General features: G+C 39.9%; 1 protein-coding gene across 4 annotated transcripts in view; it reads left to right on the forward strand.

Annotated features, from left to right (window-relative positions):
* The window catches only part of MAP2K6 (mitogen-activated protein kinase kinase 6), a 117,206-nt gene that overhangs the window by 86,791 nt on the left and 14,576 nt on the right, over window positions 1-15,839 (forward strand). For 3 of the 4 annotated variants that reach the window (XM_014839663.3, XM_070483507.1, XM_014839664.3), the window contains exons 8-11: window positions 1,975-2,102; window positions 2,986-3,063; window positions 4,219-4,358; window positions 11,799-11,844. In XM_014839663.3, the coding sequence (XP_014695149.1) occupies window positions 1,975-2,102; window positions 2,986-3,063; window positions 4,219-4,358; window positions 11,799-11,844 (392 nt within the window). Of the gene's footprint in view, window positions 1-1,974; window positions 2,103-2,985; window positions 3,064-4,218; window positions 4,359-10,488; window positions 10,622-11,798; window positions 11,845-15,839 lie in introns of all 4 variants that reach the window. The other variant, XR_011493919.1, reaches the window with a different exon arrangement.

Raw genomic sequence — 15,839 nt, forward strand, 5'->3', positions numbered from 1 at the left:
TCTGGTGTTGGGCATCACCTGGGAGCTTGTTAGAAAAGTAGAATCATGGGTCCCAAAATCAATTGATTAAGAATCTGCATTTAACAGGATTCCCAAGTAATTCTTGCACATTAAAGCGTGAAAAGTTCTGGTATAAAGCACAGCCCTTTCAGACAGCAGGAGGCAGGATAAGATGAAAAAATTGGTAGATTTATCCATCCATTCATCCATCCATTTATCTTTTATAATCGTTTTTCCAGCATTTATACAATACTGTATTTATACAGCACTCTAGTAGAATCCCTGAGGGGCATCTAAGAAGAAAACATGTATTCTTATTAAAATTATACGTTATTCTTAATAGGGAAGTAAGATGATACAACAAACACATGGGGGAAAAAAACCAGATTAGAAATACGAAAGTACCAAAAATGGAAGTAGTATAGGTAGTCTATAAAACAAGGAAATGGTTAGCACTGGTGACTATAGTCAAGGAAGCTTCTTGGAAGAGATGTGCTCAACCAGGTCTTTGGGAAAATTCATGGAAAGTATTGGCAGCTAATAAGGCATTGTGATTTGGTAATTCTTATGCTCTCTGAGCCTGAAAAGAATGTAAAATGCCTCAAACAGTGTGCCTATTATGATTGTTATTATTGTTATTAATTGTTATTATTAGAAATTGGAAAAATGGGAAGGAAGAAGGGGAGGAGAAGAAAGTGGGAAGGAATCCACATAGGAAGATAAATGTGGATTACCCACAAATGTGAAGCTGATTTTTAAGAGTTTATTTCAAAATTATGGAATATTTCATTCATATTAGAGGATGTATATAAAGTATAAAAAATAATAAAGTGAAAATTTGTATATATGCCATTCAGTTTAAGGGAAAATTATAAAGGATAATTTTGATAGTTTTAGAATTACTTATTTCTTCTGATTATATGTCCTTTGTGAAAAAAATTAACTTAATTTCTAATTCCATTATCCAAAGATAACAATGGTTCATCTACTTGGGGTGTGGGTAGGAGTGTTGTATCTTTCCAGTCTGAAGCATTCATTTAAGAACTGTTCAGTAATACTCCTTCATCCACACGTATATTCTGTGATGAGCCTCATGGTCTGGAATATCTGAGTTTATGATGAGTTACCCTATGTGACCTCTGACATACCTCTTGTAGAAGCTTCAATTAAAATTGGTGGCTTTGATTGTATTTGTTGTACTGGTATGTCATAGTCTGCCTTTTCATTCCACGATCTATTACTGCTACACTAAATGTGCAATAGATCATTATGAACTGGACTTTTAAAAATTTTGTTTTCATAAGAACATTTAACATGAGATCTACCCCCATAATGAATTTTTACGTGTATGATATAGTATTGTTCATTGTAGGCTTAATGTTGCACAGAACATCTCTGGAACAGATTCATCTTGCATAATAGAGACTATGCCCGTAGAACTGGGCATTTGATTCAGTAATAATTTTTTAAGTTCTTACTACAGTCACGCGACGCATAACAACATTTTGGTCAACAATGGGCTGCATATACAATAGTGGTCCTATAAGATTAGTACCATACAGCCTAGATGTGCAGTAGGCTATACCATCTAGGTTTGTGTAAGTACACTCTATGATGTTCACACAATGATGAAATCACCTAATGACACATTTCTCAGAACATATCCCTGTTGTTAAGTGATGCATGACTGTATATGTATGGAGGCAACGAAGATGACCAATTAAATAGAGGAGACAGTCCTTTCCATTAATGGGTTCACAATCTGACGTGAAAGACAAAACATGAAATAGAAAATCAAGTTGAAAGCAATAAGAGGTACGCAACTGTGAGCCAAGGATGGTAGTTACTTTCATATTGGGCCTTGTGGGGAAAGGAAGGTGAAGGAGAAATGGAGATAACAGGCCCTCTGGTGGTAGAGAAATGAATCTTCAAAGCAGGCTGAGATAATGGGCTCCTTGTTGTTCTTGCATTCAGACGTCAAGCCTTCCAATGTGCTGATCAATACTCTGGGCCAAGTGAAGATGTGTGATTTTGGAATCAGTGGCTACCTTGTAGACTCTGTTGCTAAAACCATTGATGCAGGATGCAAACCATACATGGCTGTAAGTACAGCAGCTGGGGGTGGCATCTGAGAATGCAATTGCTGGCAAACCATCCCAGAAAATAGGAAATGCACAGCCACAGAGGGAAAATTGAAATGTGCCTAAGATGCAAGAAATATTCTGTATCTTCTTTTTTCTTACATATTTCCTGTCTGAAATCCTTAGTCACTTGCTTCATGTATATTATTTTTAAAAAATCAAATAAAGAGATATATTATTTGAAGACATGTAGGTAATACCTACAGCCCGCACAGTTTTCCACACTGAGTTGCAGGGGAGTGTTACCTTGTTTGTTGAGGACAGAACAGTCGATAGAAGTTAAATTACCCAAACAGTTAGGTCAGTCCTGAGAGAACCTCATGGCTGTGAAGATTCTTTGCCGTTAGCAGAGATGTTGGGACTCTCTTCAACTTAAGCAATTTCACTGTATTCTCTTTGGAAATGAACTCATGCTTGGAATTAAAAAGCTTCCTGTCCACGTTTAGCTAAAAGTTATTTAGGTCTGTTAACACCAGACAGTAGCCCAAAGTCTTGTTGATTCTTTTTACTGAGTTCTGGACTGTTGGGGTTTTAAACAAGGAAAATTCTAGGCTGGCAAAGTAGCTTTATAGCGTACATCTTGTTCCTTCTTAAGGCAAAATTGAAACTAGTTTTGAATTGTGAGGGGACTTTGATCCATTACTGTGGCCAAGCAAGGACTAGTGCAGAATGAGGAAAGTCCCTTGGAGATGTTGATCCTCACTGTAGTTACTGAGTCTTCTTGGCCTGGGAGGCGTGTTAACAGCTTAAAACAACTTACTTGGCAGCTGGTGCCACCCCCACCCCTAGAGACTTATTGAGCTAAGAATGCCATCTCAGTTGTCTTTTTCTGTCTCCTTTCCAGCCTGAAAGAATAAACCCCGAGCTCAACCAGAAGGGATACAGTGTGAAGTCTGACATCTGGAGTCTCGGCATCACAATGGTAGCGTGTGACTGAGGTTCTTGGCATGAAGCCGAAGTGGGGTGCACTTTGAGACCAAGAGGCAAATGCCCTAAATGCTGGTCATCCTCTCCTGCCTGTGATAGCAGGAGGTTTTGAGTGACAATTGTTGGCAGTGTGGTGTAGCAGAGATACTGACCTGTTTGGGCAAATCCAGTTTTTCTCTTTATTCTACCTCTACCTAGTTGTATGCCCTTGAGTAACTGATGGAGTCAGATAGACTGTCTTACTGTCCTCATCTGTAAAATGAGAGGGTCTGACTATAGTTCCTGATAGTTTTCCTTATAGTTTAAAATTAAATTATTCTAATCAAGGTGTGAAGAAACTTAAGCTACTCAAAGAGTGCAAATATGCGTGGACCCTGATAGAGGCATGTTATCCAGGAGATAGGCTGCGCTTCCAAGAATGTGGTCGTGTTGGAAGTCTTGGCCGTTGAGGTCAGGTCGAGCAAAAGACATGATAACAAAGAGGCTAATTTCCTTAGGCACAGCCCTAAAGTTATACGATTAGTCCCTTCTTCGTAACTTTGGGGATCATAAACTTTCCGTCCATCACCAAGGTCTGGAATTGTCCACTGTGGTCCTGGCTCCTTCCCAGCACAGCAGCTGATTAAATCCCATGAGTTATTTCACATCCCTTCCCAGAATACATGTGATCTTGTAATGGCAAAGTGGCATTACTCACATCCAAAAAAAGATCAGTCGTTTGGTCCGAGGTATTTTTTTTTTTCCATTCCAGCAAGAGACCTGCAGATGGCAGCAGATGTACAGCTCTGTAAAATCTTAGGGTGAGACTTAACTTTTCAGACCAAACATCTGAAAACCTGGTTGCTTTACATCCTGCAGTTTCATACTGCTGGCTTACAATTTTATTGTGTGACGATGGGTTTTAGTGAGGACCCACTTTTAAATAGGCTTAAATGGCTGTCTCTACTAAGATAGTGTTTGAAAATCCCTAACACTAGGAATTGGGGGGCCAATCGCTAGAGAACATATTATTAGTTTATTTGCCCCCCCAATTTTACTTGAACTTCTGCTTTGTAGTTCTCTCTGGTTCTCCTGGAACAAAACACAGTAGATTCCCTAATCTAGTAGCCCTATTTAAACTCTTCTCTCCTTGTTTTCCTCTCCTTTCTAGATTGAGTTGGCCATCCTTCGGTTTCCTTATGATTCGTGGGGAACGCCTTTTCAGCAGCTCAAACAGGTGGTAGAGGAGCCATCACCGCAACTCCCGGCAGACAAGTTCTCCGAAGAGTTTGTTGACTTTACCTCGCAGTGGTAAGAGAGCCTCATCTCCCAGGTGCCAGTGTTAAGGAGGAAGAGGAGTTCTCATGAATTTCCTCCATCGGTTTTAATCCACTGTGCATACATTCATTCCAAAAGCATTTGTGGAGTGTGCCCTCGATGCTGGAGAAACAAAGATGCCTCTCTCCCAGTCCCTGCCCTCATGGAGCTCAAAGTCAAGTAGGGGAGTCTCCTCGATCAATAATTACAGTACAGTATGGCAAGCCCAGTGATGGAGATATGTGTGGGGTATTGGGGAAGCTCAGAGGGAAACCATTAGGATAAATTTTCTGGAGGGGGTGAATCCCGAGCTGAGACCATATGAAGTATTTTCCAAGTAAAAGGGAGGTAGGGGAGGGAAAGGTATTCCAAGCAGGAGGAACATCGTGCATTGTGTCACAGAAGTGAGAAACTCCTTTATGAGAGCAACAATTAATTTGATGTTGGTTAGAGCACAAAGAAAAGGTGGTAGGATCCACCAGAGGATTAGGGATGGGGAATAGATAAGATGCAAAGAATTACCTTGGAGTGGAAGACAGTAGGTAGGTTGAGAGTGTTACTTAGTTACCTAGAAGTCTTGCAAAGTAGTGCTAGTGTTTTGTAGGCTGCCTCCCATGCAACTCTTGCTAACTGTGGTTATCATTGTCTGTGCGGGTACAATGGACAGTATTGGAGGTCTGAGAAGGGAATCTAAAGAATGTTGGAGTGGAAGGATGGAAGAACTCATGGTAATGCTGTCACCTTTGTTTTCATGGCAATTCCCGGTGGATTCGAGGAAAGTATGGGAGGGGATAGTTTTCTGTAGAAAATCTAGTGATTTCTGTCTGTGTAGCAACCCTGAGGCTTAGCATAACTTGATACTAATGACCATGGCAAGTGCTGCTGGAAGAGGATGCCAAAAAAGAAAGCATAGAATGGAACCAACTTAGTTTATTTGGGCATCCTGCAGGAGCACATGAGAAATAGGAGGAAGGGGAATCAGATGGTGACAAGTCCAGCTGTGACTCTTGGAGAGGAGCAGTTCTTGCCCAGAGAGCCCACTTGCTGCTGAGGAGGGGATGGACCTCTGAAGACTGACAGTGCAGCTCCCTCAAGGTTATCATTTCTTGGCCTCCATGCTCTTTGGAAGAACTGTTCTGAATGCAGCTTTTATTGGGAAACGTGTTAAGACAAAGCAATTGTCTGTTGCTTGTGAAACTAAGGCCTCTTGGAGCTTTTGTTAAGGCTAGCCCCCATGTCACCTCTGGGCCGTTTCCCTAATGATATATGAAGATGGCCTACTATTATGTGTTTTTGTTTTAGTTTTGGTTGAATGGCCAAAGAGGGGCTGGAGCACTGGGCAGTATGTTGTTGGGTGATTCTTAATATGTACTTTCTCTGGGCTACTGTGTCCTCCTATCTGCTTTCCTGGGTGAGTGTGCTGGATGGTGGTACCCCATCCAGGTCGAGATGGGCTCCTGATTTTGCCTTCTGGATTCAAGAACTTGGGAGTTTTTTTGTTTTTTGGTTTTTTCCTTATGCTCAAAGGTTTAAAGGCCACATAGGAAAAGGAATGAGTGGTAGTAATGGGGAAGGATCGTATCTAGGAAGTCTTTTCAAACTCTCCTCTCCATAAGCTCTTTCCTACCTGTCCCCTTTTCCCAAGATGCTGGATACTTCAGAAAACTTTGGTAAGAGCAAGGCTGGTGTGAAAAGTTTAAGAAAGCTGAGCCGCCTGTTGGGAGTCACTAGATTAATCCGGTAGTTCTCAACTCTGACTGCTCCTTTATAAAACTCAAGAGAGCTTTCACATGTGCTGTCACCTGAGCCTCACCCTCAGAGATTCTGATTTAATTGATCTGGTGAAGGTCCTGAGTGTCAATATTTTTCACATGTTTTCAAATCATTCTACTGTATAGCTGGGGTGAGAACCCCTAATTTAGACCTATGATCTTGTGGACCCACTATCAACTGCTTCCTGTTCAAAAGCTGCTTCTCTTCTATAATTTATTTTTAAAAAAATCATTCAATTACTTTATTTTTCTTTCACCAAAGTATTTTTTTCCCTTACTGAGAATTTCCCCTAAAGAATCAGAGTGTTAAAGCTTTTTATAGATATTTAAAAAATGAAAATCTTGAAAAATAAATGCTTTCTAATTTTAACGTATGCACACATATATGGAAATTCCAGACACTTGTATTATTGCTCTTCTATAGCGACCACCCTGTGCCTACCCTCACCCCCAGAACACTCCTGGGATCTTCATGACCACCCCTCTGAGGTCTACATTCCCCTCTTGTTTTCTCTTAATTTTAGTTCCAGCTACTATCATTCATTCATTTAAAAATTTTGAGCCATAGACATTTTCCAGCTTTTCTGGAACCATTAATTAGTTTAATTCTGTTAATTCTGTGTCATTTCATTGGCACTCAAGTCAGCCAGTCTGGCTCGCTTATGGGGCTTACTGAAAAAATAATAATCATAGAAACAAAACCCAAATCACTTTAAATTGAAGTCGTCAAAGAATAAATTCTTCCTCAACCTTCTAGTGTTGTAGCTCCTGTAGAATCTGATACTTAAGAATATCAATTGTGTAAAATAGTGAGTCATTTTTGTTGGTCTGAGAATTGGGAAATAGAAAAGGAGCGTTCATTCTGAATTTTATGAGCATTCTTACTTCTCCTCAAGTCGGGTTTTTTAAGAGTACAGGCTCTCCTGTTTTAGACGCCAAGTCAATAGTTTTTTGCCTACCATAAATCACCAGTGGATTTTCTTTAGTACTCCAGAGTATGAACATTATTTTGAAGTCAACTGAGTTGGAAAAGTTGTCTAGAAAAAGAGTTGTCAGGAAGTGGTGCTGATTTTTGTTAGATTTTATGAATAGCTTAGATCTTTGTGGAAGCAATTTTATTTTTCATATGTATTAGCGTACAGATACAGACTTGCCCCCAGTAGCAGTGTAGTTACTTCGCTTGTTTTCTGACTGACAGTTTGAAGTTTGATCTGGAGCTGGGTGGCCAGAAGGGAGACATCACTATTACCCAAGAACACTTCTATTTCTTGATGAAGAGAAGGATGTAGCCTATAGATATAACTCCCTTTTATAGCTGTGCCTCCATTTTCCTATGTTTAAAGCTATATTTTTGAGACATGTTTTCATAAAAGGACACATTTTTGGGAGACCTTCCTGTGCTTTTTGTATTTTTATGACATAGTCAGGCTATGATCCTTCAAAACGTCTTAAAAAGCCCCAACTCTTTGTGGTAAGTGGGGAAAGGGGACTGTAGATTTGGAAAGGGAAAAATTTAACCTCAAATTTCGAGACAGATACATCTGTGTTTTTATCTCCTACATTTGCCTTTGGGCTAAATGTAGAACTAGAAGAGAAAGGGACCATTCTCGACCTTTCATGGGATGCATCCTACCAAAGCATGTGGTGACATCGCAGCGCTGCTGCAAACTGTACACCTTCATCCAGGGAGTCAACTTGGTAGCCACTCCCCTCTGATGGCTGCTTGTCCATTGACAGTGAATCGTGGTTTGTGGGGTGGAGTAGAGAGCACTTATAGGCTATCACTGTCACACCCGAGGTCAGATGTAGAGCACAGAGCTCCAGGTGCTATCTTTCTCTTGCAGCAGCGTGAGAAAAACATTATCCTCAGGGTGGGAGAGTGGCGGGGAAGAAAGTTAAGGTATTTATTCCTTATGAACTTGAACAAAACAATCCAATGATTTCTTACAAACCCTTCCTTTCTGTACTTATTTTGAAACAGGACTACTGAAGGACATTTTCTTCCTCTTCCCCTACGCATGGCATTCTTATTATAGGGGTTTTAAAGAGTTCTTGGAGTGGATGATGCTGAGCATATGGGTCTTGTTTGTGGATTCATAACAGAGAAGTCTGACAGAAAGACCTTACATTCTAGGCCTACAGAAAGGTTAACAAATGAGTTTCTCAAAAAATGGAATCTTAACAGGCTAACATTTTTCACCGTAACCTCATCCTACAGGTTGGGGGACTGAAGGAAGTCACTGAGTGCCAAAGCGGCTCGACTTCCTTTTTGCTTTTCCTTTAGGCCTATTTAAGAGGCTCAGTGCTCAGCCGACCAGCCTGATGGCATGCTGGGAGTGTGTTGGAGGCCCACCCAGACACACTGATACTGTCTGACTCAGAGGAACTAGTGTAAAACGGAGACAAGCAAATATAGTTCCCAGCTTGTTCAGGAAGGACAGTAAAGAGTCACTGGATATTTATTTAGCTTATGACAAATGTATGGCTTGAGAGGCGCAATGTATTTTTATTCCGTGGATGCACCAAATAGGGCTTCTTGGAAACGATCAGCTAGAATTCAAATAGGCAGAAATCCTCTGGTCAGCATAAACTTCAAGCTAGCAATTCTTAAGACAGCGTGAAGCTGGTTTTTAGTGTCAGCTACGGTCAGGAGCGTGTGTTGTGGCATTTGGAAGAGGAATTAGGGCAGTTAGCTAATTGCACGCTTGAAAATGACAAGCCACTTGAAAATTCAAAAGTCTGACTCAAATCCAAAAAGAAATTGGTGTAGCTTTGAACTCCACAGTTGTTATTTTATACTGGATTTCAAGCACTTCCTATTAAACATGGAAAATTTGCTTTTTCCCCTAACCTTATCCTGAGTATTTTGCTATTCTTAGCCCATGTTTTGAAGTGTTCTTGATTTAAAAGATGGAGAGAATGGGTTATATCAGTTATATTAATTCAATAAACAGCCTTGGTTTGCTGTGTAAGTGTTTTCCATCAATACTCTGCAGTAGTGCTTGTGGTAAATTTTGAGCTTTCTGATCTGGGGCCGTAAATCAAGAAATTGCCTCTTGGTTGGCCATTTCTGAGATTTCAGGAATCCTTAACACTTTGTGATGGATCAAGGTGGCGTACTTTCCCTACGTTTTCTTTATACAGATAAAAAAAAATTCGGGAGAAATTTTCATAAACTCTTCCAGAAGTGAAGAGATAAGACATCCTGACTTCAAACGACCTCTCCTTAATAAATAGAAACATTGAAGTTCTTCAACCTGATGAGAAGAGTCTTATTTCAGTATCTACTAAATAGAAGGTCAAAAACCAACAATATCACAGAGATCTCTGGTTAGTAAAAGAGGCCATTGTTTCAACATTTGAGAAACAAGCTTTTCTTCCTAACTCTCATTTCTTTGATTCCATTCTTGACCAATGAAAGCTGGTAATGGAAAGGTGGATCTTGGTCCTCAAGGAGAATATTTCAGAGTCAATTTGAAGTTAGGGTCTGATGACTGACTAACGTTCTGTCTGAATAGAGACACCTGAAATCAACCGCTTGAATATGGGATGTGGATTTAATGTTGCTTTTGTGTTTCTCATGGTTAATTTTAGCACGTTGAATTGTTCAGATTATAGAGAAGACTTTCTGGGTTTTGATTTGCTTTGAATAATAGGCGGAAATTCAGGGTTTTTGTACATTAGCTTGTTTGTTTTTCCCCAGGGTGTGTGTGCAAGTCAGCAATGCTCCTGGGATCACATTTCTTCTCCTGTGTTTCCTTCTAGGTGAACTAGCTCTTGAACTTAGAAAAAAAAAAAACTTTGCTTGTTGGGGCGGAGGTAGGGAGGGGTAGTAGTGGTGAGAATGTGCCCAAATGACAGATGAACCAGCTGGAGATGCTTCTAAGTGAATTTCATCTCAGAGAAGGGAATAGAAGGTAGCGATAAGGAGGAATACCCTAATATGCATTGCCGAAGGTCTCTCAACCTCAGCACTAATGACATTTTGGACTGGATCATTTTTTGTTGTGGGGAACTGTCCTGTGCATTGTAGGATGTTTAGCAACATCCCTGGCCTCTACCTATTAGATGCCAGTATCACCCCCCACGACCAGTTGTGTCAACCAAAAATGCCTCTAGACATTGCCGAATATCCCCTGGAGGGCAAAATCACCTGCAGTTGAGATTTGCCAGTGGAGCCCTAGAAAATCTCAGGGTCTAGGTACACCCATAGTCATAAGTGGGAGTTATGAGAGTCATTCCTTCACTCAGGCATCCCCCCCCCCATATCAATCCGACTCTGACATTGATAATTCCTCTTTCTAATACGCTCTTATTTTTATCCTCAGTTGAGATGAAACTTTCTCTCATAGGTTGTCTGGTCACTGAGGTCACTAGGTCCTAGATCTGCCCTCAGTTCCAGGTTGAAACTTCTCTCCTCACATCTACCTGTACCCTGTCTCAGGTTCCTTGGCTTCTACCCGCAGCATTGCCTGGAATAAACTGGTAGGCTGCTTTAAGTTGTTTTCTAAAGCTTCCTCTTTTTTGTTTTTCTTCATTTCCTTTTTTTTTTTAAACCACAGTTTCTCAAAGCGTCTCAACTACTTCACTCTGTTATGGTTCTGTCCCTTGCCCTCCTCATTATTATTATTAGCCTATGTGGGTGGAATACAGCTCATGTCACACATACTAGGTCTCATTGGCTCAAAATGATGCATTAACGCAAATCCCAGCAACCTAATAATCAGCCACATTTTAGTTCCTTCAACGCCAGGCAAAGTTCCTTTCCATTCATGTATGATTTTGTGGCCCAGTTGGCAGAGGAGTCTGTAGGTTGCCTTGCAAATCATAGTTTTTGAAATCATCCTTTTCTCCATTCTGTAACCTGGGATTCCAACTCCAAATAACTTGCTTCTTTTCTTTTTTCCATTTTAAGGCTGTTGGTGGGTGAATATAGGGGTGGGATGAGGATGGGGTGAGGGGTTGGTCTCTTCATATTGTGATTTTATTACTGTTGCTTCTGGTATCAAATGTTATTAAAATGTCTGTGCCAACAGGGAGCTGCTTGACAGCAGTGTGTGGTCACAAAGTATTTCTAAGAAGAGTAGCCCAGTCACTGGCTGAGTGGGCTTTCTCTTTCATCAGCTGAGAGATAGTAAACAAGTAGTGTTACCTTAGCCATTTTAGGGGTATGTTGCTTCTCTCTCAGGCAGCTTTGGTTAGGAATATATAAAAGCGAATTATATATATTCACGAAAGCCAGAAGCAAGAAGAACCAGGAAGATAGTGAATAGGTATCAAACGTAATATAAGAAGCACCTGCTAATTTCTTTGCCAGTTGGGGTGGAGTAAGAGCTGTCTTGAAGGAAAGTAGATATGTATTTTGAAATATACTGGCTGTAGATCAGAAAAGCTAGTTTATACGTCATTGGTAGAGTATCAAAAGGAAAGTAAACACACACACACAACACACACCCCTATTGTTCCCATTAAGGTACACCCAGAGTGATTTAAAACACAGTTTGTAAGTTTAGCAGTGGAGGAAAGTCAAGATAGGAGATTTATGTTTTCAGTACACTTTTAAAGGTGGTAATGTTTAGTCTTCTACAGGTTCTGAAGTCCTAGTCTAGTGATAATGCAGATGGTTTCTAGATTTTAATGTGATCAATTTTTTTTCTTTAAGCTTGAAGAAGAATTCCAAAGAACGGCCAACATATCCAGAGCTTATGGTAAGTATAGTTAGCAGTGTAAATGTGTCCAAACGAAGCTGGTACAGGAAAAGTGGCTGAGACCTAAATTATGATCAAACAACCATGTTGGAAGAGATGATTCGTTGAGACATTGGTAACTGGAATTGAACTCAAGAAAAAAGGAGCTGAGTCCTTCATTTGTCTGATATCCTTCTTTAGCATAACCTGGAGCATGTCTCCAGTCTTAGTACTTTTTTACATGATGATAAACCTATCATCATATAGACCAAATTATGTATACAATTTATATTTTCAAATTTTAAAGATACGAGAAGTCACAAATTAATATAAAATGAAGGAAAGCATGATTTAAAGAATTTCAGTAATGAGAGAAACTTAAGTGCTGTGTGACTGAACAATTTTTGGTAAAATATTTAGGATTAATTAGAATGAATCTCCTTTTGGTGAGTGTTTAGGGAAGAAAGAATCACTTTGTTTTCTCCTGGTTTTCACTTTAGTGGAAAAAGTAAGGCAAAGCCTTGTTACTTTGAATTATACTACCTTGGCATTCACGGTTTATCAATTGCACTATCTATGAAAAAAGAGTGAAACTAGGACCTCAGAGTTGTTGTTGTAAAATAGTTTCTCTTAAGTTGTGGTAACTATAATTCTACGCTAATTATAAATGATCCTTTAATAGAAATGGCAGGGACCTTGACTTGGCAGTCCTTATCTAAGTATATGTTGAATGTGGGAGAAACACATTTTCTTTGGAAATATTATAAAATTCATACTATTTACTAATTTATGTTAACCCTTCCCTAGATTTGTTTCAATTATTAACATTTTAATTTTAGCAAGGGAAGGAAGAATTCTGTTCAGGCACAATTCCAAAAGAGATAAGAGCGAACGTGGACACCATTTCTTACTGGAGCACAGTTACTCAGCAGGCGTTAAATGCTTGTACCTATCCCATCCCACCACAAGCAGTGCTCAGTCTCCAGGACTAAATCAGGGCGGCTGATCTAAGTACAGGTTCCTGATATCCCTTAACAAATGATGTGGTGAGGTGGCTCTAACATGGAATTGTTGGTCAGTTGTATATCTTCTTCGGAAAAGTGTCTATTCAGGTCCTTTGCTCATTTTTTAATTGGATTATTATTTTTATTGCTAATGTGTTGTATGAGTTCTTTATATATTTTGGATATTAATTCCTTATCAGATATGTGGTTTGCAAATATTTTTCCCATTCGGTAGGTTGCCATTTCATTTTGTTGATTGTTTCTTTTGCTGTGCAGAGCTTTTTCGTTTTATTAGTCCCATTTGTTGATTTTTGCCAAGAAGTACTTGAAAAGGTTCTCACCATCACTAATCATAAGGAGAATACAAATCAGAACCACAATGAGATATCACCTCACACCTTTTAGAATGGCTATTGTCAGAAGACAAAGATAACAAATGCTAGCGGTGATGTACAGAAAAGGGAACCCTTGTGCACTGTTGGTGGGAATGTAAACTGGTGCAGCCACTGTGGAAAACAGTATGAAGGTTCCTCAAAAAATTAAAAATAGAACTACCTTATGATCTAGCAATTCCACTTCTGGGTATATATCTGAAGGAAATGAAATCACTATCTCGAAGAGATATCTGCGTCCCCATGTTCATTGCAGCATTGTTTACAATAGGCAAGACGTGGAAACAACCTAAATGTCTGTTGATGGATGAATGGGTAAAGAAAATGTGGTGTATATATACACAATGGAATATTATTCAGTCATAAAAATGAAGGAAATCCTGCCACTTGCAGCAATATGGACAAATCTTGAAGTTATTATGCTAACCGAACTAAGTTAAACAGAGAAAAACAAATACTTGTGATTTCACTTGTATATGGTGTCTAAACAAATTGAACCTATAGAAACAGAGAGTGGATTGATGGTTGCCAGAGATGGGAGGAGTGAGGAAAATATGTCAAGGTGGTCATAGGCTACAAACTTCCAGTTGTAAGATGATGAAGTCCTGGGATGTAACGTATAGTGTGGTGATACTGTACTGTGTACTTAAAAGTTACTAGAAGAGTAGATCTTTTAAAAAGTTCTCACCACACACACACACAAAAGGTAATTATGTGAATTGGTGGATACCTTGCCTAACCTTATTATGGTAATCATTTTGTAATATATAAGTATCAAATCATCACATTATACACTTAAACTTAACAATGTTAAATGTCAGTTATATCTGAATAAGGATGGGGAAAAAAAAAAGAAGAAAAATGTCACTTGGAGATGTTAAGCCAGGGAGTTAATAGAAAGCTGATCTAGGCGATTGGTGATAGTCACAACCAGTTACATGGATTTTCACTTCTCTTGGTTGAGCTTTGACTTAAGTCTGAACCATTCTCCAGTTGGATGGCCATAAAAGGATGCTGGGAGGAGTTTGAGAAGAGACAGGGCAGTCTCCTTGGGCCTCCAGTGTTCCCTTTAAAAAGGCAGCCCCGGGGACTCAGCATTCTATCAGCTTTATTCAGCTAAGACACACAGTGGAGGGAGAAAAGAAAAGTCATGCTTGAGGAAATCTTAGCATACTGCATGTTTGGGTTGAATATTTCCTCCCTGATTATATGTATATATGTATATATTTCTGTGTGTGTGTGTGAGGAAGATTGGTGCTGAGCTAACATCTGTTGCCAATCTTCCTCTTTTTGCTTGAGGAAGATTGTCCCTGAGCTAACTTCTGTGCCAGTCTTCCTCTATTTTGTCTGTAGGACTCTGCCACAGTGTGGCTTGATGAGCGGCGTGTAGGTCAGCCTCTGGGATCCGAGCAACGAACCCTGGGCCACTGAAGTGGAGCACACGAACTTAACCACTGCGCCACCGGGCTGGCCCCCCTGATTATGTTTCTAATAGCCAGTCAGGGGCCTTTTCAGTTCTGGCTACCCTTTTTTGGTATGTTTTTGCAACCCTGAGAGCATTTTAAAATTAATTTCACATAAAGTGCCTTAGATATAGAGTGATTCCTGTGGGGTCCTATGGCGCCTGTACTCCTATTTTAAAGTTGCCTTGTTTGTCAGTATTTTTGGATAAAAGAAGAACATTTCTCTATATCTCTGGCTATTTGAAATGGAGAACATTTTGTTTTCCTTCCAAGTGACCTCTTATCAGAGGTTTCACTGGAACACACTTGAGAAAAAATGCTGAGTTCTAGCTTAATACACATTGGCAGCTGGTGTTGAATTCTAGCTTTCCAATATATCCTAACACTGTGGGCTTTTATGGCATACATATTAATGTTGTAAGGTCCCATGGGACCTTTTTATGGCATTAGTCTTTGTGGTACTGGAAATGGACTTGCCTTTTAAGGCCCATAACTACTCCCTGCTTTCCTGTGCAATTGAGGTTTTTAAATGGAAAATCTGAGTCCAAACTCTTTGACTTCAGCATTGGGAAAACATGCTGAGAGGCTATTGTTTAGATGGTAGGAGTTGGTGAAGACGTAGAAAGGGGGAAAAAAAGCCTGTTTTCAGGTGAAGGACAGTATAATTAAGGCCCCACCCTAGACATGTACCTCTTATAGAAATCCCAAGTGTTTTCCTCCCAAACTTGCATTGAGAGATGCACATGCTTTAAGATCATCTCATTTACTTGTTTGCTCAAACTTCCACTGGGGGACATGGCTCAGTAAGATTTGTTCTTCTAGAGTAGGGACCAGCCAACTTGTTCTGTGAAGGCTTAGATAGTAAACATTTAAGGCTTTGTGGCCTCTCACAGCTACTTAGCTCTGTTGTGTTAGCATGAAAGCAGCCATATTCAATATGTAAACCAATGGGTGTGGCTGTGTTCCAATAAAGCTTTATTTCAAAAACAGGCAGTGGGCTGGATTTGGCGCCAGGACCATCATTGATTAACCCCTGTCCCAGATAGTAACCACCAGAAATGATAACCAGGTGATTCAAGTGATGGCTCAGTGAGGCGATTATGTTCTCCAAATATCCTGGGAAGTTCTAGATTGAATCGCAGTGTTAAGTAAGGATG

This window comes from Equus asinus, chromosome 13 (assembly GCF_041296235.1).
Source record: "Equus asinus isolate D_3611 breed Donkey chromosome 13, EquAss-T2T_v2, whole genome shotgun sequence".
Classification (NCBI taxonomy): Eukaryota; Metazoa; Chordata; class Mammalia; order Perissodactyla; family Equidae; genus Equus; species Equus asinus.